This window comes from Harpegnathos saltator, unplaced genomic scaffold, assembly GCF_003227715.2.
Source record: "Harpegnathos saltator strain DR-91 unplaced genomic scaffold, Hsal_v8.6 scaffold639, whole genome shotgun sequence".
In the NCBI taxonomy this organism is placed as follows: domain Eukaryota; kingdom Metazoa; phylum Arthropoda; class Insecta; order Hymenoptera; family Formicidae; genus Harpegnathos; species Harpegnathos saltator.
In genome coordinates, this window is record NW_020230470.1 from 593,184 (window position 1) to 620,716 (window position 27,533).

At 48.3% G+C, this 27,533-nt stretch overlaps 1 protein-coding gene across 4 annotated transcripts in view; it reads right to left on the reverse strand.

Moving 5' to 3' along the window:
- LOC105182554 (kinesin-like protein CG14535) overlaps positions 1 to 27,533 on the reverse strand; it is a 344,856-nt gene that overhangs the window by 34,150 nt on the left and 283,173 nt on the right. For all 4 annotated transcript variants that reach the window (XR_003113829.1, XM_011140072.3, XM_025304682.1 and 1 more), the window contains exons 3-4: positions 15,703 to 15,891; positions 814 to 907 (exon numbers count right to left, since the gene is read on the reverse strand). Coding sequence is in view for 3 of the 4 variants with exons in the window: in XM_011140072.3 (XP_011138374.2) it covers positions 814 to 907; positions 15,703 to 15,891 (283 nt within the window). In the remaining variant the exon portion in view is untranslated. The remainder of the gene's footprint in view (positions 1 to 813; positions 908 to 15,702; positions 15,892 to 27,533) is intronic.

Sequence of the window (27,533 nt, forward strand, 5' to 3'; positions counted from 1 at the left end):
TATTTTTATTTTTGTTTATCTCATCACATGTCATGTTGGAAATTTTCTTCTGTCGAATGTCGTGTCCAGTTGTGACGTTGCGCCCTTCAAATATCACGGCAGTATCGGGCAAACGGTACGAGACGTAATATGGTGCTGGCACATTGCACTAGACTGAAGCAAAGCCCGCGAGATAAAAATTCCACGAGATATTCACATTTCACGTAATTATTTTCACGGCTGCTGCCGACGAGCGTCGCGCGTCGCCGGTGTGTCAATGGAGAGTCTCGCCTATGAGAGACGCGGGCGCTCGTTGAATAAAGAACGGAGGAGAACTCGCGAGATATTGTCTCGACTCATGCGGGCTTTAAGATATGCGCTATTTCTTGGGGAACAGGATTCTATGTATTAAATTCTGCGGGGGAAGCTCGTGATAGCTTCATACGCGTCTTCCCTCAAGAGATGCAAGAAAGAATCTTGCTTATGCGACGTATTTTATCTCGCGCTACATGCGCGACGGATGTGGAAAAAGTTGAATAAATTATTTATCCTCAAGTTACTCGCAATAGAGATAATAAAAGTTATGTTAACCGTCGCGTCAAACAACATTGTGAAAATTGATGTTATTAATTAAGTACAAAAAAAAAATTATGAAGAAATGTCTGTGATTTGACTTTCGGCTTTGTGCTGCGCGAAAATTTCAGATCGGGAGGAGGAACTTACTTGCGTAAAATGATTTTCTTTTTGGAACGAGAATTCTCCCCTTCTTCCATCTTCACCGCAAAGGCTTAAAATATCAGATATTGAACGATAATGAAGAATTATAATACTTACCCAAACCAGCGTGTCCGAAGCAAAAGAGGCAACCGTCCGTTCCATTGATGACGGCGTGAATCACGTCCGTGAGAGCGCTCGAGCAGATCTCAGTCTGCAAAGAGAACATAGCGCACAATTCGTACGTGTTTCGTATCGTTTACATCACAAATCTATATAGAGCGTCTGAAAATTCTCGATACAGTCGCCGTGGATGTAGATCGAACGGATCGAACCGAAGAGAAAAACCACGTAAATTTTGTAATAGTTACTCAATAATCAACTAAACGACGTGAGCAAAGAAGCGCCCAGGAAACGGTAGAACGAATTCTGTCGACGATTCTGTAGTCGTTCTGAAAAATGGCTTCCAGCTTGAAGTGTCTTACTTCTGAATACGCAATATTTCCGAGCACCGGCGTGCATCAGCTGGCAGCGCGAGGCGGAGTAGTAACACAGCGAGCAGTGTTTGAGTCGTGCCTCGAAAAAAAAGTACTCCTCTCCCTGTCTGATACTCGACGTTGTTAACCCCAAGAAGTAAGCCTTTCTCCATACAAACTGGAAGCTACACACGATGGCTGTGTCAAGAATTTTCAGACACCCTGTATACACATAGACTGAGCGCTCCACAAGAGGCCGCGAAGGCCACAATCTGCCAAGGACGGCCTGCGTCACAGACCGTCGATCTTTGTCTGGCTTGGCTCCTATCGGAGAAAGGTAGACGAATATGCCGTACTTGTTCACAGCGGAAGAGGAATCCGCTGTGTCCTTTGTATCTTTTCTTGAAACCTTTTGCAGAAAGGCACAGTCTACGGATATCAGTCTATGGTTTAGATCCACTAAATGCTGATTAAAAAGCGTCTTCGCGATCCTTTTCAATAAACGTCAGTTTCCCGACCGGCGTCATCCTGCACTTATCCCGGCAATTATCCATCCCCGCTGTTCAAACGCCGGCGCAGCTCCAAGGCGGCCGAACGGACTCTATGTTAATTGCTTTTTCCTCGCGATAATAGCGCGACCGGCAGTGAAAAGAGGCGGAATATCGAGCCTCCGAAGGCTAGCGAGGGGGAGAGCCCCGGTTTCTCTCGCAAAGTGCTGCAGAAAGCGCGTCGACGGGCCGAGTTTAATAAACGCGTGTAACGTCCTCCTCGGAGTGAGGAAGGAGTCGCGAGATTATAGTAGACAGCCCTTTGTTTGCTCCTAATGTATTCATAGACTGGAAAAGACTTTTCCCGGGCCGGGAAACAACGGCCGAGAGCTCGGCCCGAGTGGAACCGAGTCGGCCGCCGAGAGGGCTCGCTCTTTTCGGCAACGAAGGGTCGCGGTTGGCCTGCCGATCGGAATCGAGATATCTCGAGTATCGATGAGCATCGAGGGGCTAGCAGGAGGAGCAGGAGGTGGCGGCGGCGGCGCGAAAATCGGAGGGTCCTTCGTTCGGCGAAGGGGTGGGAGGGGGGGAGGGGGTCTCACGAATTTCCTGCGGAAGCCGACGGGATCCCCAATCGCGAGCCTGCGGCTGATGTGTCGCGAGCGATCGATATAGGGCGCGTAGGGGCCGACTGTCCTTCCCCGCCGTCGGACGAGCCGCTTAACAAACGCGGCCTCGACGGAGGAGGAAGGAGAGGCGGCTGTGTCGTGAGGGGCGGCTACGGCGGGAGGGAGGAGGGGTTAACAGTTTGCGGGAGAATCGAAAGGAAGATGAGGACGTGTCGATGCCTCGGCCAAACAAGATTGAAATCTGCGTGTGGACGAGAATCGGATGAGTGCGAGATGGAAAAAAAGGGGCGCGCCAGAAGAGAAGACTCGTGGTAAGAGAAAACACGCGTGGGGGTGAGTGTATCGGCGGTGAGGGTCGGAAAGGGGGACGAAGTTCGCCTCGCAGAGGCGATCGAAATGGAGAATCGAGGTAAGAAGCGAGACGCCGGTCGCGGAGGAGAGAGAGGGGGAGAGAGAGAGAGAGAGAGAGAGAGAAAGGGAGAGAGAAAGGGCGCCGTTTTTCTCTTTCTTTTTTCCCTTTCCCGCGGTGGCAAAAGGATAGGGAAATAAGAAGTCTAGTCCCTTTCCCAATATGGTAATACCAATCTGTCGCTGCTCGTTTCAAAGGGACGGTACAGCGTGTAGCCGCAAACGAGTCTGCCGATATCCCGCCGCAGATTTACACTGGCTCCTCGATTCACGGGCGAAGGAGCGCTCTCTCCTTCGCCGCACCTCGATAAAGGAATTTGTCATGCGAGAGGGGCTCGCTCGTTAATTTACACGCGGATGGTCGCACGCCAATTAAATCCAACTCCGTCGACCTCATTTTATTGTATCGCCAAGTCCGTCGCACTTACGCACTTGGCTCCCGGACCCATGTTGACACAGTAATAACGAGATTCTGTGTAAAATCAATGGTCGTGGAAGAAGAAAGAAAACGCGACAATTGACACCCCCCCGTTTCCTTGCAATTTCTAAGCGCCTTCACTGGATGTCACTGGATCGATTGTTCGGATTGTTCCGAAGTAATGACGCAATGTTGCGAAAGCATCGAGAGCGATAACTGCGAGAAATATAATCGGAAGACGGACGGACGTTTCCGGACGGACAGACTCGGGGAGCAACATCGCTCTCGACGGGAGATATCTGACACTTACCACGGCAACAACAACGACATTCATAATTATAACGGGATCATCCCGAGGGATGTAACGCAAAGCAAACACATTTCGCACAGGTACCCGCACCCTCCGTCGGAGATCTCGCCCTTGAACTCCCCGAACCGTCGGCATGACGGTTAATGAAATACGTGACCGGAGCCACCGTCATAATCTCAAACACTTGATTCCGCGCCCGTGCGGCGGGAGAAATTGCGAAAAGGGTCCCGGGTGCTCTCCTGATGCGCGAGAGCGAGAGCCCATCGATGTCGAGCCTTTGAAAATTTTCACCGGCGAGCAGCCCTCTGTGATGTCCGCCCTCGGGCCAGACACGCCCGCGCCGTAATGCTGTTTAACTCTCTCGCTCGGATTTCCGAGCCGGTTAGAAATGAGTAACAATAGCGATTCGCCGCTCCGCTCTTTGATGTTTTTTTAATAATCGAAATCCCCGGGAAAACTGATACGCGCGCGCGCGCACGGAGAGAGTAACCGGAAGTAGAACCGGATGGAAATTAGTTAATTGCTTTGCGCGTCGGCTCTCTCTCTCTCTCTCTCTCTCTCTCTGTGCTTGCCCGTTGCGCGGGATGCTCCCTTCCGCCCGTAACAATTTTGTCTCGTCGCGCGCCGTTCCCGCGGGAAGTCTTCGGGGGCGAAACAGTGTGAATTAAGGCATCGCCATCGCGCAAAAAAAGTTTCTCGTGCGTACGTTTACTCGCACGAACAGAACGACAGAATGGCTCCTCGTGGAAATAACTGGCTTACTCGCCGAGGCCGCGATTCCGGCAATCCCTGGCCTGGATAGAGACGGATCGGCACGGCACGCGAACGTGACGTGTCTCAATCTCTCCCATCTCCGGGTGTTTATTTCGTGCGGGGTGACGCGCGAATTAAAAGACACGCGCGTCGCGCGGTGTGACTTACAAGCGGCGTCGTGTCATCACGCTCGCGGTCGTTTGAATTCAGCTTGCAGCACGCGTTCCGGTAACGCAATATTGCCGCGCCAGACCGGAATAGCAATCGCGACGAGGAGGGTGGAGTGTGTCGCTCGCGCGTGAGCCCACCTTCTCGGCCGAGGAAGAATCCACGATGAAGGTCGCTGCCGTCGCTTTCCCCGTCTCGACTTCACCACCTTCGTTCATCCCCTCCCTGCCGCCGCCCCCCCTCTCCCTCTCTTTCTCTTTCTTACACTCTCCCTTTCCTTCTCCTCTTCGTCATGCTCTTTTCCTTACCTTCCTTTCCTCCGATGCCCTCCCTCCTCTCTCTTTACCCTTCTTCGAGCGCAAAATGTAAAACTCGTGTCGAAAGTTCGGAAAGAAGCTGCGAGGAATGTTCCACCCTCGCGACGCTGAGGCGAAGCGAGAGCGAGGAAGGGCCCCCCCTCCCGCCCCTTAATGGCTGGAAATAATCGAATGATCTCCCCTCAGCTCGCTCGCGTCGAACGAATCTCTTAATTCGCAAGTTTTCCAGATGCCTCGACGGCAATGTCTCGGGGCGGATCGAGCAGGTGACGTCGCCGTGGACATTCCTCGACTTACAAGCGCCGGCACTTTCACGGCTCGTGAAGTTCGTGTTCTCTCTTCCGATGCCCTTGCGAAGCGCTTTCGTCGGTAATAAGCGCACGCGGCGTAAAAGTCCTCTTTGGATTATTTCTTACCATTTACGAGGCGAGCCGATGACAAGCGGTTGACGGGGAAATATTTCTTAATGAAATTTCAACTGACTTTCCCGATTCCGAGGAGGATGTCGGCTGTATTCAACGAGCGGATGACAAGACGCGTTTCATCGCGGTCAAATCTTAAGCTCGGAGTTTAATCCAAAGGGAAGCTCGAAAATTGCGAGGCGAGAGGGGGCTGGGTCGTGTCGATCGATTAAATTCACAGACTGGGAAGGGGGATCATTGCGGGATCTCGTCTTTGACGAGGAACGTCGCCTTGTTCATTTCGCGTATCGCTGTGGCGGGACCGCGCTATTTAGCGTTGCGCTTTTGTAAAAGCACAAACTAAAGCCCATCGCAGGCAAATTTACATAAGAGCATAGCGTATAAGCGTCTCGACCAATGAGACTGCCGGTGTAAGCTTCGCAGTACAATGCAGCGGCTTACGTCGGGCGTTTCATTGGTCGACACGTTTATGCGCTATGACGACGTTCTTATGTAAATTTGCGTGAGCGCGATGCTGCTGATGTATCAATATTAATATAACTGTAGAAACAACGGGGACGAAACCTCGTTAAAACCTGCAAATGCCGAGGGAGCACAATACCATCTTGGAATTAACATCTATCTTGTGGAGGTGTGTACAACGCGACTAGCCTCGCGTCGCCGTAAAATAAGATCGCTCGCGCGGATTCTCGAAATCGAATTGCGCGTTTATAACGTGAGGAGCGAGTTGCCGCAGCCGAAAGGCGCGGCTTAAAGCGGCGGCGCGTTGCTTAGCCGCTACTTTGTTATTCCGCGCGAGACGTCTTTTATCTCCGCTCCTGGCCAGAGACGTCTTCTTCGAGGACAGTCAAATAATTGCGCCGTTAAGCAGCGCGCTTTTCCGAGCCCGCAGATAATTGCATCATCGCTTGTTTGGCCCTTCGCCCGGCTCGCGCTATGGCTATAAATGCGAGTCACGTAATTTCCTGTCTCGGCGCGATCATGAACGCTAAAATGGGAAAAACGTGACGCGCCGAAATTTGGTTAACAATCGAAAAAATAGAACGCGATCGGCATTTTTATCGCGACAGCGCCGAATCATCCATTGTCGGCGTCATCATGTTTTTAACAATCGCCGCCAATCACGTGCATTCAGTTTTGACAATCAAAGCAGCTTTGTCGTCGAAACACGCTTAACGCTAGAACTATCTGTAACTGACTGGCTAACATCGACTGGCTTGCGATTTCTTAAAAAAGACCACTCAAAATAACGGTGAATTTTGTGTTTTTTTATTGAATGAAAGTAAAAAAGAGAGATAACAATTTTCCCCTGTATTATTCATTACCTCAGAATTCTTCTGTAATTTTGCGCGCGCTGGTGGAAATAGTTCGGCAGTTTCAGCCTCCACGCGCTCGCCTGTAACCTTTTCCTTCTTTGTAGTCAGGAATGCAAATCCTCGGCATCAACTGGCAACGTACTCACTAGAATTACGCGAGAACGAATTTTGCGGCGCTCTCTCTCTCTCTCTCTCTCTCTCTCTCTCTCTCTGTACAAACGGTCCCTATTTCTTCGCAAGCAGATCGTGTCGCCGTATTTATGTTAAAAGTTAATAGCTGCGAGAAAAAATGAAAACGTTTGCTTCACCGTAACACGAGTCGATTTCCCTTCGCACCAATCGCAACGAATCGCCATATGCACCAAAACGATCTCGCGCACCCTCGTGCTCCGTCGTGTGGGTGGTATTGCCGGTGGGGGCACGAGGGATGATAACGATGGTCTTTTGTACGAGTAAGACGTCGTCGTATTTGCATGTAGATGCAGATATCGCGAGCCGCGGAATGTCTGCCGCGACGTTGTTCGATGAAAACCGTATCAAAAACAAACAGCCCTGAGGGGGTGCTTTTCGCCCTCGCATACGCGCCACGCGGGCGCGAGAGCGGTTACCGCTTGTAGGCGGTGTGAGCGGGACACGGACTACGAAGAGGCCGGAGGGGGGAGGGGCAGGGGAAGCGAAATGTGCGGAACACACACTCGCGTAGCGGGAAATACCGCCGTCGGAATTTACGAGCCGGTAATTCCAAAAATTGCGTTGCAATACGCGCTTTCTGCTCGACATACCGTGATTCGTTTTCACTTATTCGTTTATAAATAATTTCCGCCGACCGAAAAATAAACGCTCAGCGAGATCCACGGAGCTTCGACGTGCTCGTCGCCGGACGACCAATGATGACTCAATGATTAATGAGACACGGGGATTAATAATCCCGCGAGTACACGAGTGATCTATACGCCGTTGATCACATTTCAATCCTGAATTGTTATAATAAAATGTGACTGGCAAATCACGCGATGACTTTTCACGCGGTTTCAATTAAACTTGATGAATTTCCTTCATGTTTGTCTTATCACGGTAGAAGAGCAGCCCGCGTTATTTTGATTGCCCGACCAGACAGATAAAATTACTTCTTTCTCATTTCGGTCTTCCGCCGTGTTTCGCCGGTCCATTACCCGCTCACAGTCTCCATGAAGCAACAATGAGCCATGCATGTGTGATGAGAATCTCGTCGGTGTCGACGGGTGACTGGAGCTGCGCTTTGCGAAGCGGTGGCCGATAAATTCGCGGGAAGCCCGCACGAGCAAATAAGCGAATCCTCCGCCGTTCGGCGAGCGATCGCATTTACATCGCGGAATTTTCGACTCGTCGCCGGCGCGCGGCGCGATAACTCTCGGGATAACAACTCGGAAAACTTTTCATCCACCTCCGGCAGATCCGCAGAGTGCTGCGTGGTGAGCGTGGTGGCGGCAGAGAAAGAGAGAAAGAGAGCGAATGAGACGGGGATGCAAGGGCGGGGGAGAAGAGAGAAAGAGCGAGGGGGGGGGGAGGGAGAGGGCAGCTCGGCGAGAAAGGGTGGCGGAACCGGCTCGCACGAGCACCCTTCCGCCGCGCGATGTCGTGAAATATGTCGCGATTTACACGGGAGATTGGCGTCATTGGCGCCTGGGGAGCGAGCGAGTGCCGTGCTTCCCCCCATTCCCCTCTCCCCGGTGGTGTTATCCTCTGGCCCACCCGATCACCCTCCCGCCCCGTTATCCCCCTCGTGTTACCCTCTAACCCCTGCGCGGGCGGGAGTGGCTCGCCGGATCAAAAAAGCATTCGCGAAATCCCGCTGCCTGCCTGAACGATGCAAAATCGAAATCGTGCCTCGCCCTCCCCCTCCCCCTACCCTCTCCATCCGGCGAACCTCTCTATCGCCTGATTTTTTTTCCGGCTATCCATCCTATCGATGATATCCGATTTCCCGAAAATCGCCCGCTCGCCTGCCGCTTCGCCCCGCGAAACTATCGTCTGATAATCCGGCAATCCTCTCATTTTCGGCGCGGCCGCCGTTTCGGCGACACGGCCGAATTTCTGTAATTTCCATTTGTCGCGATTTGCCGCATCGTGGCTGATAAGAGTTCCGCTCCTCGTGATTTACGTCCCCGTCGCTCCCCGCCACGAGGATGAATAAAACACGAGGCCTCTGTCGACGGACGATTGACTCGTGAAACGAGGTTTCCGGCTGAAAGAACGCGAAGAATAAACTCCCAGGCTTTGTTGCGTACGTGCTAGCTAACGTGTCGCTTAATTTTCACGCGGAACAACGCCCGATCAGGACGCGGTGTAGATTAACCAAAATTATCCCGCGCGGACGAAAGTAAGCGCGGTATAGCGCGGTGCGAGCTTCTCCAGGTGCAACGAGGCGCGCCGATTGTCCGCTCGTCTTCACCGTCAGGCTGGCACCTGTCAAACTTCATCAGCATTGCTTAACACCCGGTCGCGCCGCGGCGCAAATTAATCCCGCTGTAATATGGAAATACGTCATTCGAGCGAGGATACGACGGATATCTGGCCGGACAGAGCAGGCCAGAACGGGGCAAGGAGCGCGGACCGGCCCGGGCAGAATACGAGGGCAGGATATCTCACGGCCACGAGCCCGTGTGATTGGTTTATAGATTACCGTGCATTTGCCCAAGGACGCGCCGCGCCGCGCCGGTGACGAGCCCCACGCTGATCGCGCTTATTCGCCGTCGCCGGATCGAGCGGCGTGTTTTAGCAGCGATCGTCAGATTCAATCATTATTAACGACTCGCGGAATATCTCGGCCGTCGAGTATATCGAATATATATAAATATGAATATCGACGGCAGAATATAAGGACGAGGAATATCCTAGGTGCACTCTTTAGGGGTTGCCAGGACTCGAGCCGATGATAATTAGCGACAGGACAGGACTTCTACCGCAAGCTCGAGTGCGTAGTTTTTAGTTTGCGTCTAACGCAAAGATGTCTGACTGGAAGCTCTTCTCGCGCGTCATTCGGCGTCATTTGAACGTGTTAAATTGTCAGTTGACGCGATTCAACGTGTCGTACGATGCGATCGGAAGAAACGTACAAAACGAATTTCCGACTGAACAGGCTCGCAGTGTGCTGATAGGATTGTTGCAGTCGCGCGATAGGAACAGCCGCTCCTCTCTAATGCTCGAAATCTCTTCTCACAACCGTCGAAAACGGTCTTCTCGTTTGCTTCATTCATTCCTGCGAAGCCTCCAAGGATGGAATCGCGAAATGCCCATGGGACAGTCCATTCTTACGAGGTAGCCGAGAATTCCCATGAGAGTCAGGAAGCAAGATATCGCGGGCTTATAGGTCTCACCGGGCGGCTCGTTCAATCAGCATATCCCGGCAAATGAGCAATAGATCGGTGACGTGCATACACACCGGCTGTGTGTCCTGTACACACACACACACACACACACACACACACACACACACACACACGCGCGTGCATACACACACTCAGAAGACGCACACACGCGCGTAATCCACAGCGTGACTATTAGTCGTAAGTCAATAATAAAGCCCTTGTCCTGCCGCGGCTATAATGGCCGCGGTGAATTATTCTGGCCAGGATGCATTGTCCTGGCCAGGTCCCCGGCCGGCTTGGAATTGTCGGCGAAGCACACGCACACGGCGATATACGGGGCGCATATGTGCGCGCCGAATACGCGGCTGTTTGCGCGTATGACGCGCATAATTGAGATGGATGTCGATTGATTCGGCCGGGTTTCGTTCGCGCGGTCTGCCCATTGGCAGGCTCATTGTTAACACTCAAGTAGTGGGCTCAGCTTTCAGATATTTTCGCGTGCACGCGCCGTTGCTCGTGCTGATTTCGGCGAGTGGCACTTTTCATCAGTCTTTGTTCGGTTAAAGGAAAACAATTTGTCGGGTCCTCCAGGCGAATTCTCGCCTCGCACGAGAGACGCACGAGAGACGTCGGAACTCTTGGGACAGCTATGTTAGAATTTATTTTGCAGACAGAAAGAGAGAGAGAGAGAGAGTGAGGGAGAATGAGAGTTGTATTATTGCAGAAGATATACTGAGAGAAAAGTATATGATATTTGGCACTATAACTAATATATAGTAACTAAATTATAGTCCGAAATATCGTATTTATAGTAAGTGTTACCATAATGTTGGTAATAATTACGATATAGGCATAGTATAACCAAGCATATAATATTTTTACTAAAAATTGTAGTAACTTAAACTAAAATTATTGTATCGATGCAAATATAAAATGGTAGGTGAAAGTAACTCTTTTATATAGTCAATGTTACCGGAATATTTGCTAAATGATGACAGATGTAACTACATGAATATTAAATCTCATTATATTTGTGAATGAGAAACCTAACCATATAGGTGGTAAAAGTAACTAAACAATTATTTAAGACAATCATTGACTATATATTTGTGTTTAGTCTACTATATTTTGCAGGTTTCCACGAACTATAAAAATATGGTTGACTCCAAAATTAACTATAAAATACAGTGAGATTATATAGTTGATTCAACTATATTTTCCTATCAGGCAGTAAGAATTTAATAATTATTATAAATATTTGCAGAAAATAAGAGTTTAATAATTATTATAAATGTTATCACACAAGGATTTTAATTTCATTAATCTTTATTAATAAAGGAAATTAAACTGAAACTTTCTACGGAGTTGCGCGTTGAGCGCCCCGGCGAAAATATATCATACATATAGAGAACTCCATATTGAAGTTGAAGTAAATAGCGTTTTCCGAAGAGATATGAGATATCCGAGGAGTCATTACATCGGAGCCTGTGAGTTTTCCACTCGGCCGTGTATTGTTTCCGATAAATTGTTCAATACACGTAGCCGCGAGTCGCGTGTCGGCGCGGTCAAATACGCGAAAAGAAAGTTTCGCACAAATTGCGCTCTCGAGGACGGATTTCCTCGGAAGGATTTCTTCGTCGCTTCCTCCCGCCTCCCGCTGCGTTATTTGCTGTTCCGAGGGATAAACTCGATTACCCGATATTCCTTTGCCGATACACGAATGTACGAACTTGCAGCTCGGGTAATAATTTTTATTACGCGCGCCTCGAGAGAATGGCTGACCCCCAATGACTGTTCCGTCACTCTGCCGTCTCATCAGTATTTACCGCGGGCTTTGTCCAATGAGCCGTACCAGAAGTGCAGATTTTATTCATGTTTAACCGATTGAGAAGTATTAATATTTGTAAATTAAGACTGCGCTTATAGCTTGCTCGTCGCAAACAGCGCAACTGCAGCTCCGATTAACCGATATTTTCTTCAGCCGGCGGACATCCTTGCTAACTTGCCGTTCAAATACATAGACGTCACTGTGCCCGCGGGGTGTATTTATGGAGATGCCGGCCGATACACAGCGCGCAAATATACCACAGTGAGCGGATTATGTTGCCGCTAAAATTACCGTCATCGGCAGATGGACACTGTCGATAAATGTCCAGGTCGCTGCCGCGATGTATCATTTTGCTTGTCAGTTGAAAATTGCTTCGCATCCGATCTCATATATTTTATGTTCGTCTCAGCGTTTGACTCTCAGCACAAAAAGTAACGTGTCGTTGTAAGCTGTATCTTCTATATTCCGCAAGCACGTGTTTGCGTAAAACCTGATTTCCGCATCGTCGCACCTCTCGCGACTCTTGAAAAAGGCAGAGCCGACTCTCTTTGACTTTGACTTAATCAACTACTCACGGTACCTGGGAAATTAATAATAAAAGAAGCAACTGAGTTCGAACTCTTTTCATCCCGACAACCGCGAGAATCTTGACGTGAAAGAGAAAAATTTTGCGTGTTACGGCAGCAATCGTCCATTGGCAAGTTTGAACGGCGTCTCGACACCGATAGCGGAACTTTCGGCGAGGGCGGAGAGATCGGTACCATCGATCCTCGCGATTTCACAAAAAACGTCAAAGAGATTGCCGGTTTGATGATGAACGATTGCTTGCCCTGTGATTGGGCCGGTGACGCGGCGGTCTTTAAAATATTCAAGCGAGAGTGTGTTTGACGGCCAATCGGGAAGGATGGAAAGTCACGATGGGGGCGCTGGGACGCTCGCTCTTTCGAATTCGACTCTTTCATCCCACGAGCCCAGAAGCCCAGCTGATTCGGTTCGATGGACCGCACGCAGGGAGGAAAGGGGAAAGAGTTAGAGAGACAGGACACAGGATAGAGAATAGAGGATGGAGGATAAAGGATGGATAATAGAGAATAGAGGAGAATAGATGACAGAAGAGGAGGGAGAGGAGGAGGAGGAGGAGGAGGAGGAGGAGGAGGAAGGGCCTATTGTGTCCTTCAATGACAATCGCCATAGCCAACGTATATTTGATCGAATCAATCGATTGGTTTCTATGGTTCTTCTAAACGTAGCTGCGGCGAGGAAGAAATACCGCAGAGAGCGAAAGAAGAGAGAGAGAGAGAGAGAGAGGGGGGAGAGAGAGGGAGAGAGGTGTAGGCAGGAAAGTCTCTGGAGGCGGTATACGATGAGGGAACGGAGAGATAGAGGACGAGAAAGAGCTGTTAGAGCGAAGAGCGAGAGGGATCCGGGTATACTCAGTAGCTCCGGGCTCATTTGAATCCGACGTTCAATAATGTCCCACAGGAGCACCGAAATATCTCAATGTGCGTATGTATTGTACTACGGCGTGGCTTACGATTTTGGACGATATTTGCTTCGACGGGGTGTCATCCATCAAGGTCGCACAGCGTACAATTCGTACAACGGATCGTTGACACGGAGACCGCGCGGCCTCTACAGTAATTTTCGATGCTGTCGATAACGGTCGGTGAATCTCCAAAAGATGATTAACTCAAATATGCCGTTTACCGTGTTATATCATCGTCTGAATGTCTTGCGTTTTAGAAATTCGTGCATTTTCTGTTACAAATTGCGGAGTTATAAATTTTGATGGTGAAAAGAAATTGGGTATCTTATTTTATAGAATTCTCCCTCTCTCTCTCTCTCTCTCTCTCTTTCTTTTACTTTTTACAATAATTAATATATATACATGTGTGAATGTATATGTAGAAAAATATATAAAATTGCTTATTTAAATATATTTATTAATTAAAAAAATTTATGTACAAGAGGGCAGTCTGAAAAGTTCTCGGCCTAACAATGAAAGAAAATTCTCTTTGCCGTGAAATATGTCTTATTTTTCAATATAATCTCCTGAAACTTCAATACATTTGTTCCAACATTTTTCCAATAATTCAATACCATCATTAAAGTGTGACTCCGGAAGGTTCTTTTCGCTCTGGTGTATAGTGGTGGATCCGAGTTTCATCAACAGTTATGAAACGACACTTGAAATCAATTCTATTTTGCTTAGAACGATCCAAACACGCTTGAGAAATACGCACTCGAATGCGTTTTTGGTCAATTGTTAGCAAATGCGGCACCCATCTTACACAAAGCTTTTTCAACTGGTGCTACTATTCGAATGATTTGACAGATCGAATAAAATTTTACATGGGTTTATATCAGGGATGTCACTTTCCAGTACAATTATAGTTTGGCAGTTTCTAATGCCATGTATGTGTCAGGTCGGGAACTTTTCAGACTGCCTATGTTATAGACAAACTGCCTGCCGTAATATATAAATCTCTCTCTCTCTCTCTCTCTCTCTCTCTCTCTCTCTCTCTCTCTCTCTCTCTCTCTCTTTCCTTCTCTTACTTAAAAAAATATTTTTTATATATACATGTATTAAAAAAATATATAAATATATTTTTAAGCACTTTTAAGTAATAAATTACAATTTATGTTATATATGTATGTGTGTATGTGTGTGTGTGTGAATGAAAAAATACTGCGCTTACGTGTATGATAACACGATAAAGTGTCCTGAGGACACTGTCGAAGTCTGGGTCTCTCGGTAGCAACCGGGGAAGTCACAGGCAAAGAGCAACATTCGCCTGAAGGGATGGATTTTCCTGTCGGAGGTGGAGTTTAGAGGTCGGGAAATTAGTTTAGTTATGCGCCCGGCAGGGACGTCTCTTACGTTTCCACTGCGGACGTAAGTCCTCGGCGGAGCACGTACATGTTCCAGGACTCTTTCCCCCTCCCGCCGACTCCTCTCCCTCACACTCTGTCTCTCTCTCTCTCTCTCTCTCTCTCTCTCTCTCTTTGCACCCTAACTCTCTCTTTTCCCCTCCCTCTTTTATTTCTCGCAAACTCCTTCCCTATCTTCGCACCGCGCCCGTTTTCTCCCGCTCATTCGTCGCGAATTCCGAAGAATCGAGCCTCGGCTAGCGGCTCCTCGAGGAATCGAGCGGGGAAGAGGATTTTCCAAGGCGAGAGTAAACCGAGCGAGCGTCCTCAAGGACGGAGTAGCAACTACCCTTCATTGAGGGCTGTTGCTACTTACTCCGGAGCAGCTGGCCGACGAAGACGTCATTGACTCGAGATCCCTCCCCCTCCCCCTCCCCCTTTTTCTCTCTCTTTCTCTCTCTCACTCTCTCTGCTGTCTTTCTCTCACTCTCTGTCCCTCTCTCTTTCTCTCTCGTGCTCGCGCGTGCAAATTCCCTCGACTATCGAGCGGGCGACCTTAAACGCGCTCGTTATAAGTGCCGCTTTGTTCGCTGCGCCGCGCTCGAGTGCCATTTGAAATTTGAAACGTTAACGGGGCGCTCTGAATGGAAGAAATTAAGTCCCGCTGGCTGTCGACTTAATCCCGGTAAAGTATTTCGGATACTTTCATGACAGATGAGTGTCAAGTACGTGCGTCGCGTCGGCTACACACTAATCAGAAAACTTGCGAAATTCGCATTCGTGCGAAAATTGCGTCGTCGGAGTGAAAATTTTATTCTGTTTTCTAAAAGCGCATCGCACGCATATCTCCGTTAGACTTCTTTGCGAATTTCTCTTTATTTGTACGACTGGTCCGCTCTGTGTAGCTGCAATGAATAATATCACGAGTACATCCAACGTTGTTTTGAATTCATCGATTGCACTGCAAACCCGAGTGTGTTATTTTGACACGTATAAGCTGAAGCTTTCTTCACGCGTTTTTTGTCGTCTGAAATCACGTCATCTGATGCATTTCGATATCACTTAACGCGTTTAAACGCGTTAAACCACGTGATTTAAGACAACAAGATACGCGTAAAGGAAGCTTCAGCTTACACGCGTCAAAATAACACACTCGGGTTTGCAGTGTACGCATTGGAAAGTCGTGCAAAGCAACAGTCAATTAGTAAAGAGATATAAATAGCTAGATTGATTTTATCTTCATTTTATGTCGTCTTACTTGGGAGTCCTCCTCGGTGAAGATGGCATCGAACGCGAACATCTTCGGCGCCGCTACAGTGGGTCTGCGATCCTCTGCCGATGAGGATTGTCCAGAAGCTGGGTCCACTAAGGTGACTTGCTTTTTCCGTTTGTCCGCATTGAAGAAGCTCCCTCCATCTCCGGATGACACTCTCAGCATGACTTTCACCTAGAAAACATATGGACATTGCGGTTAAGTTTCTTCTCCTTCGAGATAAACGACATGGCGATGAATATGATGATACGTGATCAATACGATTAATCGTCAAAGACATGCAGAATTATTCGAAGATGCGTCACGAAGAAATTGTATTTTTCAAAATTAAATGCTTATAGAAGAAGCAAGCCCAAGTCGAAATTTTGATTCTATTTTCGATCTGAACTGGATAATAACATCTGTAGATTCTGGGGAGGGGGGGAGGGGAGATTTGATTTATATAAAAATTAAATTAAAGCCTGTACACTCAACGTCTCTCTAAATGGCAGAAAAAAAGCACAATTTGCCACCTGTGTTTTTTTAAGGTTTTTGAGAGGATTTGAAGCTGTAGATTAAATACAATCAAAATAGGTCGGTATTGGATTCAGAGTATTAAATTGAGTGTTAAATGGTGCATTGCGGTTGGAAGCGAGATCAAAATTTGGACTCGGGATATTTCTTCCATCGTTCAGCTGTTCCCTTGTGAATAACTCAAAATTTCCGCCAGTGGATTCAGTTTCATAATTGATTATGCACAATGATAGTGTAAATATAAATTTTCGGCCGTCACCGGGGGTATTACCGTAGCGAAGGATAATGTATTAATTAACGTGAAATTGAATCAGTTTTCGAGTCCGTTAATTGGATAGAAAATAGATTACATTTGGCGACTAAAGATAAAGCTTTCTCGTCACTTGAGCTCTCCGTGAGCCGTGAGCTTCAATAAGTTAGCGCTGTATGATGAATTAGTTCCCTGCTTTTGCGCCGAATAATGCGCTCATCAGAATTATCTAATAGACAGTTTCTGCCGGCAAATGAACGTCATGTCTAAAATTACCGTGACCCGCGTTAACCGAAGGGTCGTTGAACGCGGGCACACGGTACACACCGCGGGTCTGTGCCTCGCAAAATTGTTAGACGGTAAAATCGAATTCGATAAAACAATCATAGCTGTATTAACCAGCGGCGACGCTATCTGTCAATCATTTTGCGCAAACATTATGATATAATCGTAATATCGTTTGACATAATTAGTAGAGAAACAATAACAACGAGTGTACGCGTAACGACAATATTATTTCGATATTTCCAGCGCGCACGAAATTATGTCAGTGTTGCGTGTCGCGTAATCACGCTCACAATTTCATCGGGGCGTCGAGGAGATTTTACCTTCGCGATTTTTGCCTTCTTCAGTTATCACTATTGTCATATAATATAAATCCTCCCTTCCTCCCGACGCGACAACAGTCCATTTCGGGATCCGACGGGAAACAATCGCCGCGCTATTTAAAAACGCCAGGCGCGCACGATTAACGGCGCTTAATGGCGGCACTTTCGCCATTAACGGACTCCGGGGAACGTGGTAGCGGAGAAACGCGCGTATTCAAATACGCGAGAAGATATTTGTCGGCCACTCGTGAAATCGAATAATGCTCGCGAGCGCTCGAGCATCCTGGCAAACAAGTAGTCGTTGCTTTATTAAAAAGCATATACGCGCGTCGGCTGGACCTGCACGCGCGCGCGCGCAGGATCTGATCTCTCTGTGTGCGGCTCTTAATACTTCATGAATCTAGCGAACGTGGCGTTTTGCGCGTTATCTCAACGACGATTCATATTTCCGGCCGTGTTGGCGAATTATTTATTCAATCGATGCGGACTCGAACGTGCCGGCCGATAAGACGAGGCGCGCGCGCGCGCGCGCGAAGTCACAGCGATGCATTATTAAAACCGTATTCGGTCTCGGTGCATCCCTCCGTCTCCCCCTGCCCTCCCTCCTCCGCAGTCGAGATCGATGTCGTCGGTAGTGCGAGCGAGCGGTCCACGATTTGCCCGCGTGCAACGCCGTTGGTCCGTTCGTCTGTCTGCCTGCCCCGTCTGTCTGTCTGTCTGTCTGTCTGTCTGTCTGTCTGTCTGTCTGTCTGTCCAGGAAATTGGGTTTGGAGATTTCGTTCAGATTGCGGCGCACGTCCTATCTTTTGCATGCAGCAGCGCCCCCGCGGCTACGACGACGCACAGGTACAAAAACAGAGACAAGCGCCTTTTTTGTGCCTGCCCCCGCCTCTCGTCCCCTCGACCAAGCAAGCAAGCAAGCAGGCAAGCAAGCTAGCAAGCGAGCAAGCAGCCGACCGACGGACCGACCGACCGACCGATCGACCGACCGATGTTCTCTCCCTCGCAACTTGACTCGCACCCTAGTCGTTTGTCGCGCGTTTCTCCGTCGCGTAATAGTTTCGCGAAAGGACTGGAGCGCCAGCGATCGAGCGGCCGGAAATAGAACGGCTCCCTCGGCGGTCTTATTGGAGAGAAGTACGCATACATCGATCGCGCGACGATCTCTTCACGGCGCTCTTCACCCTGCCGTGAAGGGTATCTTACTCGAAGGTGAGCCAAGACTCCCGGGTCTGAAAACCGTCGGCGCGGCGCCCTGGAAACCGGCTATTCGCTAGCTGACCCTAAGCGCTCGGCCGCAGCCGGCCGGTATTTCGTTACGAAGCTGATTCCGAGGGTAGATATCAGTTCCGCTCGAACGAACCGAAGTGAGGAAGACCGGCGCCCCGGGTCCTCGGAGCGTGCGAAGAACACTTCACGCGCTGCCGAGGCCGCTCCGGCTCGCTCGGCAACGCGTCACGGCCATTAGGCCGCGGCAATTCGCGGTGGCGGATCGTAAGTTTACAAGGAAACAGCGTTAAGTCCGGAAACACAGCCCCGACGCAAATGGGGTTCGAGATTTAGGCATCTCCGAGGAGACGCTCAGAGTAATCTGCAGGGAATGGAACTCGATGTCTGTGGTCGGTGTCTCGTTGTCGCGGAGCGAGAGACAGAGAGAGAGAGAGAGAGAGAGAGAGAGGACCGATGTTTTTCACGCGTATGAAACTTTGGAGCTGCAAATAATGATGATACACTTCTCGCACACCTTTGGATAGCCAACGCGGTAGCCATCTCGCGCGCAAACCGGCCGCTCGAAATCCAATCCGGACGACGGGCCGGCGGAAATGAATTTTTGAAAAACGATGTCGCGCCGATAGTTCCTGTCGCGGCGGTATATAAACGCCATCGATTGCTCGCGTATTGCGGGCGCGCAATTTCACTACGCGCAATAAATTGTATATATAAATTGCATATAAAATAAATTGCAGCATAAAATCGAGTGAAATATATAAAGACACTCGGCGCAAAATTGAAATTGGCCATTAAGCCAAATGTTGCACACACGCTTACCGCCAATTGATATACACGACGCAAGGTTAACGGTAACCGTGCGTCGTCTCGCGGCACTCTCTCGTTAGTTCATTTCAAGCGCGATACAACTGCGATTAAATTAACACCGACACCTGTCCCTGCCGTTCCGTTCTCTTCCGCCCGGGTTCGTCGCGCTCCGTCGGAGGTGAATTCTCGGCGCGTTTGCGCGCGAGCACGATGCCCTTCGCCGTCTTGTCCTACAGGCTTGATGGACTTTTATGTACTGCAATAAATGTGTCCGAAAATTGCAGTTCGGGATGGGGAAGCTCCGGCTGAGCCCGCTTCGTAACCATCAAGGTTCGGCCAAGTATGCACAGTCCTCGGAACGGAACGGGCTTTACCGCCTGCTCTGGCCGAATTTATGCGTCCTCTCCACGGGCTATGAATTCGGCTTTACGCGCTGGTACGTTGGAATTAATTAGTTCGCGGCCCGGCCTGAAACATGTAACTGATTCGGACAAAAGCTCGGCGGTAAACTGTGATCAACGCGCTCTACCGATCACAGAGATCTCCCCGGCATTTATCGGAGACTTAATCCGACTGGTAATATACTAATTATCTATATACTCGTCAGGGAAGGCGATTTGTTTTCACGGATTAGACGAGTCGACTTTGCCGACGGAGTTTGTCGGAAAAATGTATTTATTTATTTATGTTCATATACGGGATTAGCACCATTCGATTCACAATGGTGGAGAACGGAAAATAAAATACAAAAAATGTAAACGGTCCACAGAATAAGAATAACACTAAAGATATATAACACTAAAGATCTCAAGATGGGAGAACACGCGTCCTGACATTTCCTGAAATGTCTGAAAGAGCTGTTTGTGATTTATGAAATAAATCAATCGATCCTGGGTGTACTTATTGGCTAATATTGCTTTTGAAAAAAGGTATGTATGTTGCTGTAACATATAACGAAGATAATTTACCCATATTTAGTCAAATACAGTTTATAATTTATTGCAAGAAGTTGAATAATATATTCTTTCTTTTAACTATGTTTCATACAATTGGTTATGATGAACATCTTTGTAGCTATGAAGTCCATAACAAAACTGATTGGAAATTTATATATATATATATATATATATTACTTTTCGCGGTACATTGTAATAATTTTTTTGAATTAACTAGTATAACCAGTAAGAATAAAGTACAGTAGGAATAAATAATAATCCTCTTAAAAAAAGATTAAACTTCTCTCACCTGTGTATAAGAGGAAGTTTATATTAAGATCAATAAGATTTGCATTATATAATCCCTCTAATTTTTAGAATGTGTTTATAATATTTTCTTTTCAATTTGAGAGGAATTGAATCTTGAGGCCATATATAAGAATAAAATCCTCTAAAATTTAAATAATTCCGCTTGTTCTGGAATTATTTTTTTTTAGGTGTGTTACATCATACTGTGGAATCCCGTATGCAACGCATTGAATAATCGAAACACTCCGTAAGACAGACGCTGACCAAAAGCCTGAAGAATATTAAGGCATACGCTATTATAATCAATGGCATTAGAAATAAGAGACACTCAGCACTTTTGCGCGACGCTCGGCTCGTCTCGATCGTTTTACTCGACGATTGTGTGTATAAAGTGTATAAATCGAGCTTCTTATATCAATAAATTTGTAACAATTTATCATCGTCGGGAGGTTCCTGTTTCTCAAGGACATTGTACAACAGGCTACACGTGCACTTGCTAAAATCGCCTTGTTAACCAGCGTAAGGAAAACAACAATGGTGGCACGATGAGCTATTAACAAGTGTCCCTCGCGCAAAGCAGGTGCTCGCGAGTGGCGGCAGCGGAAGTAGCACCTGCGACGGAAGTAGCGCGTTAATTCTTTGCGAGCACCGATGAGGCGCTCACGCGTCACGCACGCGTTACAGCATACGCACAAATGTTTTATGACGGCGCCCTCGTTTCCATGGGGGGTATTATCCGCCAATTTACGATCACGTCGCTACGTGTTCGGCGCTTATAAATGAGCGATATGTCGCGCAAAGTTCCACATAAATTCGCCTCTCGTTCTCGATCGAGCGAGCGAGCGAGCGAGCGAGCGGCGATCAATCCGCGATTGTCGTCGTGCTGCGCGATTCGCAAGCACGACGACAAACTCGCGCGCAAGCGAACGAAGGCGCCGCGCGCCGTTGCAAATCATCGCGCGAGCTGAAGCTGACGCTCGGAAACGCCGCGCGTCCGGAATTAAACGCGCGCGGGCGCGAAGGTTGACAGCGAAATTCAGCGTGAAAAACGTGGTCGCGTGTGCGGAAGACGAGAACGAACGCGGAGTACGAAAATGTAACATGACGTGCAATACGTTACAGCGGGCTGTTGTGCGTGTGCGGTGCGCGCGTACGGCGATACAGATCGGCGACTACGCGGCGACGTGAATACGGAAAACAAAATTCTCGCGAATTAACCGGCGACGCGCGAAGCGGAATTCCGTTCATTATACGTGACGCGCGCGCGCGCGCGCGCGCGCCGCACATCCGCCGTTGAGCTCGATCGATATTTATGGCGGCCGGCCCAAGGACTGTTTGTCGCATTCTAGCCTGCCGGCTATTACACGTTCCGCATAAGGGAATATGTAACCTACGCGGCGGGTGGTCCCAGCCGAGCCATACGCCAAGAGTTTACGGTTTGATCCGCATGGCGTCCCTAAAGCGAAATTGCCGTCTAGCCTATGCGGAGTCATACAAGTGCACACTCGAACATCATGGAGAAATTGCGCGCTGCCCCGTCAAAAGTTCCATAACGATCCGTAATAACAATTACTGTGCACTGGAGAACCGACGAGACAATGCTGCCGCGGGTTTTAGTGCAAAAGTTCGGCAACTTGTGAGGATTTCATGGCGGACTAAAGCACAGCCCGCGCGCGTCTGTTCGTCCAAGTTTTTAATATACGGCGATACAGGAGCGCCAGATCGCGTTGAGATTGATGAGAAGATGGCGCGTGGACTCTACCGTCTCTCTACCGTCGTGAGGTCGTTTGTTAATTCATCCCCCGATAACGAATTGTAGCGTATATGTTAGTAATAACATATTGGATCGGCATGCGCACCACCTAACGACGTGCAGCTGACGTTTGCGAAACAACGTTTAATAATTTAACGATAACGAAGACTGCAGGTCTGAGTCGTTAACAATTCTCTCTGCGAGTCGTGCGAGCAGCTCTTCGTCAACAAAGACCGGCCAAAGAGGACACTTCTCCCCAGGTGGAAGATAGAAGAAGAAGACAACAAGAGTCTCCATTTTCATTCGTTTATATCGAAGTAAGGGTGTACAAAATGTCCGAATGTTTGCGATTAACAACTGATTCGCGACGATCGTCGCTTCGACGCATCGTTTGCGCACTCTTGAGCGATCAATAAGTGACGAATCAACGATACGTGCGACTGTGGAGAACCCGAGCAGCTTAGCTGCGTGTTAAGTCTGTTAAGTCTGTTAAATCTGACATGTTGAGTCTGTTAGGCCAGAGATTCCAAGCTGAGCGCGGCAAGTAGACAAAGTCGCCGGAAAACGCGATCACACGCGCCGCCTAGTCTAATAACGCGTCAGATATTGGCCATTGTTAAGCAAGATCTGATTGGCGGATCGCAAAGTGCTTTCACGCGAACGCACGCGCGCCACGAGAGACGAGAATGACGGAAACTAATTGTCGGGGCCGGGCTATGTGCCTCGACTCCGGTTTCCAGCGCGGCGCACTGCGGTGCTCCGCAGTCTGGCATGGTGTGGCCTTCGGTTATAAGAGACGAGAAGCGAAGACCCGAGGGGATTTAACTTCGACGACGAATATCATCAAAGGGCTCGCGGGCCAAGAGATCGCGCGAGCGCGCGCACGCGCTCTTTAAGCGAAGGTTATTCGCCCCGTGTGCGGTTTATTTAAGTAATCGCCATCCGTGGGGAACGGTTACCAGCGCGAACCCTTCGTTAAAACTATAGTAACCGCCTAACCGGCAGTGAGAGCCCGGGGCGATCTTGACGATCGGCTGTTAACGGTGATCGATCTCGCGTGCAAACAGATGATGTGTCTCGTGGACGGCGAAAGAAACGCGCCTCACACGATTGCGAGATTAATCGATCAATTTATTCGCCTCGGTGCGCAAATAGGACACGCATTACCGCACGCTTGCAGAGCTGTTGCGGCTACAATTCTCAAGCAGCGCCGTCGTCCCGGCGTTTTTTATATTATTATAAATTGAATGATGCGCGTCCCTCTTTTAAACGGCACTGCGTGATAAACAGCATAAACAGCATCGTGATATTTTGCATGCGGCCAATAGCGCCGCCGCGAGATCGCAAAATATGGCGGATGTATGCATACATGTACAACGACATAATCAGATAGGAATTTATAGCCCGATATCTCGCTAAAACCATCTAAATGTCCGAGCCCGGGGCAAGTTACGAGGGGCTAAAGTTTCCGAGCCGGCCGTTAAGGAATTTACACCGTGAAGACCTCCGGGCGATCCGAACGAAATTTACGCCGCGAAATGGGTCAGGGGCAGCACTTCTCGCCCCTTCGCGCGAGGGCTGGTACCACCGACAAATCTGATTTTCGCGAGACGTGGCGAACGCAATCCCATCACCGTCGAATTTTCTTCGGCAATGAAGCACAGGATGGGCACTGAACGCCAACCCTGCTGGCAGCGCCTCCGAGATCAGAGGTCGACTCGGAAGAACCTCTCACGTGACTCGCGTTATTTCCTTCCCCTTTCTCGTCGCCTTCGCGATTACAAATTCTCTCTCTCTCTCTCTCTCTCTCTCTCTTTATATATATATATATGTATATATATACACAGGGTGCTAAATTTCAAACGTAACAGGTACAAAATCTCGAAAACTATGAAAGACATTAAAGAAAGCTAAAACACGTGTTCCATAATTTCGAAGGGGAAAGAGAATGGCATTATCAGTTTTTTATTTGGAGGGCATTTTCAAGGTCAGTTGAAGGTCAACTTAGTTTTAAATAGAAAGCCCAATTTTTTATTATATCTTCTTTTTCTACCAATTAAATTTAACAACTTTTGTCTGAAACATTTTTTCATTTGCCTGATATTTTTTGAAATATTTAAGGAAAATTTGGCAATTTTTTTAACATTTAACTTACGATATCTCGCTAACTATTCGTCGAAAGAAAAAATAGTATTATACTTTTTTACTTTATTTACTATCAAGAATGTATTACTATAATAGTGCTCTAACTTTTGTTGACTTATCGATTTTGTTGGAACTTTGGAAATTTCAAAATTATTAAATTACTTCTCTTTTTCTATTTAAAAAAATTAAATTAACCTTCAACTGACCTTGAAAATGCCCTCCAAATAAAAAACTGATAATGCCATTCTCTTTCCCCTTCGAAATCATGCAACACGTGTTTTAGCTTTTCAGAATAGCTTCCATAGTTTTCGAGATTTTTTACCTGTTACGTTTGAAATTTAGTACCCTGTATATATATTTCGCTCTGCCGGGATGAATAATATCTCGTCGATTTACCGCGGACAGGCTTATCGGGGAGAAAATATTACACGAGCGCTGGCGTTAGGCATCGGAACAACATCTACTTGCCGCGAACTAATCTACGCACACCTCCGTCGTGTAAAGGGTCTCACGTGCTTCCTGCGCCATTCTGCAGCCGAAGAACTCTATTTCTTTGCGCTATTTGCCCCTCGCAAGTGAGCCAACGTACGGCCGCGCGCGCGCGATCGTGCGCTCCGGTATGTGGGCTTATCTTGATCGGATGGAATTTCGCGATTCAGTATGCAGGCACCGCGCCGTGGCGCACGACAAGAGCGTACCTGTACACATGGTAACGCAATACTTCCGCGGTCGTCTCGCTAACAAAGGTATAGCTGAAGAGGGTAAAGGCTACGGGGAAGAAGGGTGGGTCGTCGCAACGGAGGGTTGGCTGGCTGGCTAGCTGGCTGGCTGGCTGGCTGGCTAGCTGGCTGGCTGGCGGACGGGCTCGCTGGCTTGTGCGAAAGGGGCCCTACGTCAGTTAGGGTTGTCAGTCAAGTAGCGATAGCAGTATAGCAGAAGCGTGCGGCACGCTACTTTAGTCCCGGGCCGAGCGAGCGAGCGTCGCGCGCTCGCGGAATACGTTGGTGCAACAGTGTGACGTTGTAATGGCTGTATAATGGCGGCCGCGTACATGTTATACGCTTAATATCGCAGCGTCGAGCGACGTGAAAAGGAACAACTTGAAATGCTCCACCCGACTCTCTCTCTCTCTCTCTCTCTCTCTCTCTCTTTCTCCCTCTATCTCTCTCGGCTCGTCTGTTTACCGGTTTACGGTATCGTCTAGCTCGCTCCCACCTACCATCCAGTCGCCTTCTCTCGACTTTCCTGTCCGATACTGTTGACTCGATCGATCCCGCTGGCTGATGTGAAGATAGACGAGGGCACATTGCCGAATTTGCGGCGTACGAACCACTTCTTCTTCGCGAGGTTCATCCCTTCGCCCTTGGCTACACGCCGCTTAGCTCGTCGACTCAACTTCGATGCACTGCGCTCGGTACATTTTTGTACAGCAAATTTCGCGTAGGAGACTCGACAAGCACGAACGGCTTCGCGCTACTGCGAGACGTGGTTGTCCTCGTGTAAACGTTGTTTCTCCGTGCTGAAAAGCATCGCGCATTTAGACCCCACGGAGACGCTAAGTGCCTAGATTATAGCAGTCGGGTCGTAAGGAACACTGCTTGACGTGCCGTGAAGTATGACACTCGTAAATTTCCTCGTACCACCCAACTTCCACTAGTTCCTGTCTTCTTCTCCGCTTGCTTCTCCCCTCTTCCCGTGCAAATCAGAAGCACTTGATACATTTCGAAACTTATGAGGGTAGACGCGTGCAAGTCCGCTTTAACTTTCATCGCGATAATCCGATGTTCTCGCACGCATATCGACGCGTGCGGAAGAGACCATTTATCACGCTGGGGTTGTTGGAATAATGAAAAAGGTTGGAATTTTCTTCAAATTAAATTGCCGCGTCAGTACGATATTTGAATATCGATTCTCAAATAAACTCTGACACAATGCCCGCGGAGCCTCAGTGAGTTGTTGCAGCATGCAATTAGTAAATTAACGACATGTTGCTAAGTTTCTTTTGCAGAAACCGTCCGACTCCCGCTCGCAAATTTATTAAAAGGTCCACGACTCCCGTCGCGTGTCGCGCTGTTTTTCTGCTCGTTATCGCGATAGAATAGATTCGATCACACTTTTTCCACAGAGTGCAGTATCATACTAGGAACGGAATGTAATTAGCGCGGCCGCGCTATCAGTATGGACATGTTGCACGTAATGTACTGTACATTGTGCAAACGCGAGAAACGAAAAGGGGGGGAACAACTGTATTACTTACCGTGTTATCAAACATCGATTTTCGCGTCCCGGTATCGTTCATTTATTATTTCTCCTCCCTTCGGCAATTTCGTCTCTCGTTACACGCCGAGCGGACCCTCTTCCCTCTTACGGGAGAAAAATCGCTCTTATGTCAGACAAGAAGTGGCAGGCGGGAGAAGAGCAACGAAAGAGATAGAAATTGGTTTCCAAAGGTAAACTAATTTCGGACCACTTCGTTTCGACGAGAAGTCAGCCTTCGTCCTTGTCCTCCGCCTCTCCTCTGTGTCGAATATTCTCGTTTTTGCGTCCATCATCCGTTTTCCCGTGCCTCTAACCCCGCTGACCCAATTACCGTCTCACGAAAAGACTGGCGACGACCGCGTTTGCATCATCGTGCACGGCCAAAAGGACACGCTGCGCTCACGGTCCTTCGTAATCTTGAATGCAAATGAGACTTGAGGCCAGCGATCCTTTGAAGGATCCAACCTTCCTTTGAGCATGATGGCAGCCAGCGGGGGTCCATTAGACACCACTCATCCGTTTTTCTGCGAAATTTTAGACGCTGATCTCGGGATAATCAAGATGGACGTAGAGAGAGAGAGAGAGAGAGAGAGATATGACGAATAAAATATATTTGCGATTATACGCTTGGGAGAAATGTTGAAAAAATAATTTCCTATCTTTTCCAAACTAACTGTAAATATTTAATGCGCGAATTGTCGAGTCCTTTGACTTGATAAAAATTCAAATAGCTGGTCGACCATCTCACTTAAGAATAATTATTCAATTTAATATTCATTTGAAGGATAGAATTCGTTTCTTTGCCGAATTGAAAGTGGATTGAAATCTTCGCGTTAAAATTTCCGATGCGGGCATTAAGCTTTAAAATATGCCAGCAAAATATCGTACGATAGTTTGTGACATCTTGTGCAGAAGTGTAGAAATCTCGTGCGGAAGTTGCGTAAAAGTTGACGAGTTGAGACCAAAGAGTACAAAAAATCGTGTATTGTTACAGCGAAAATTGCGGG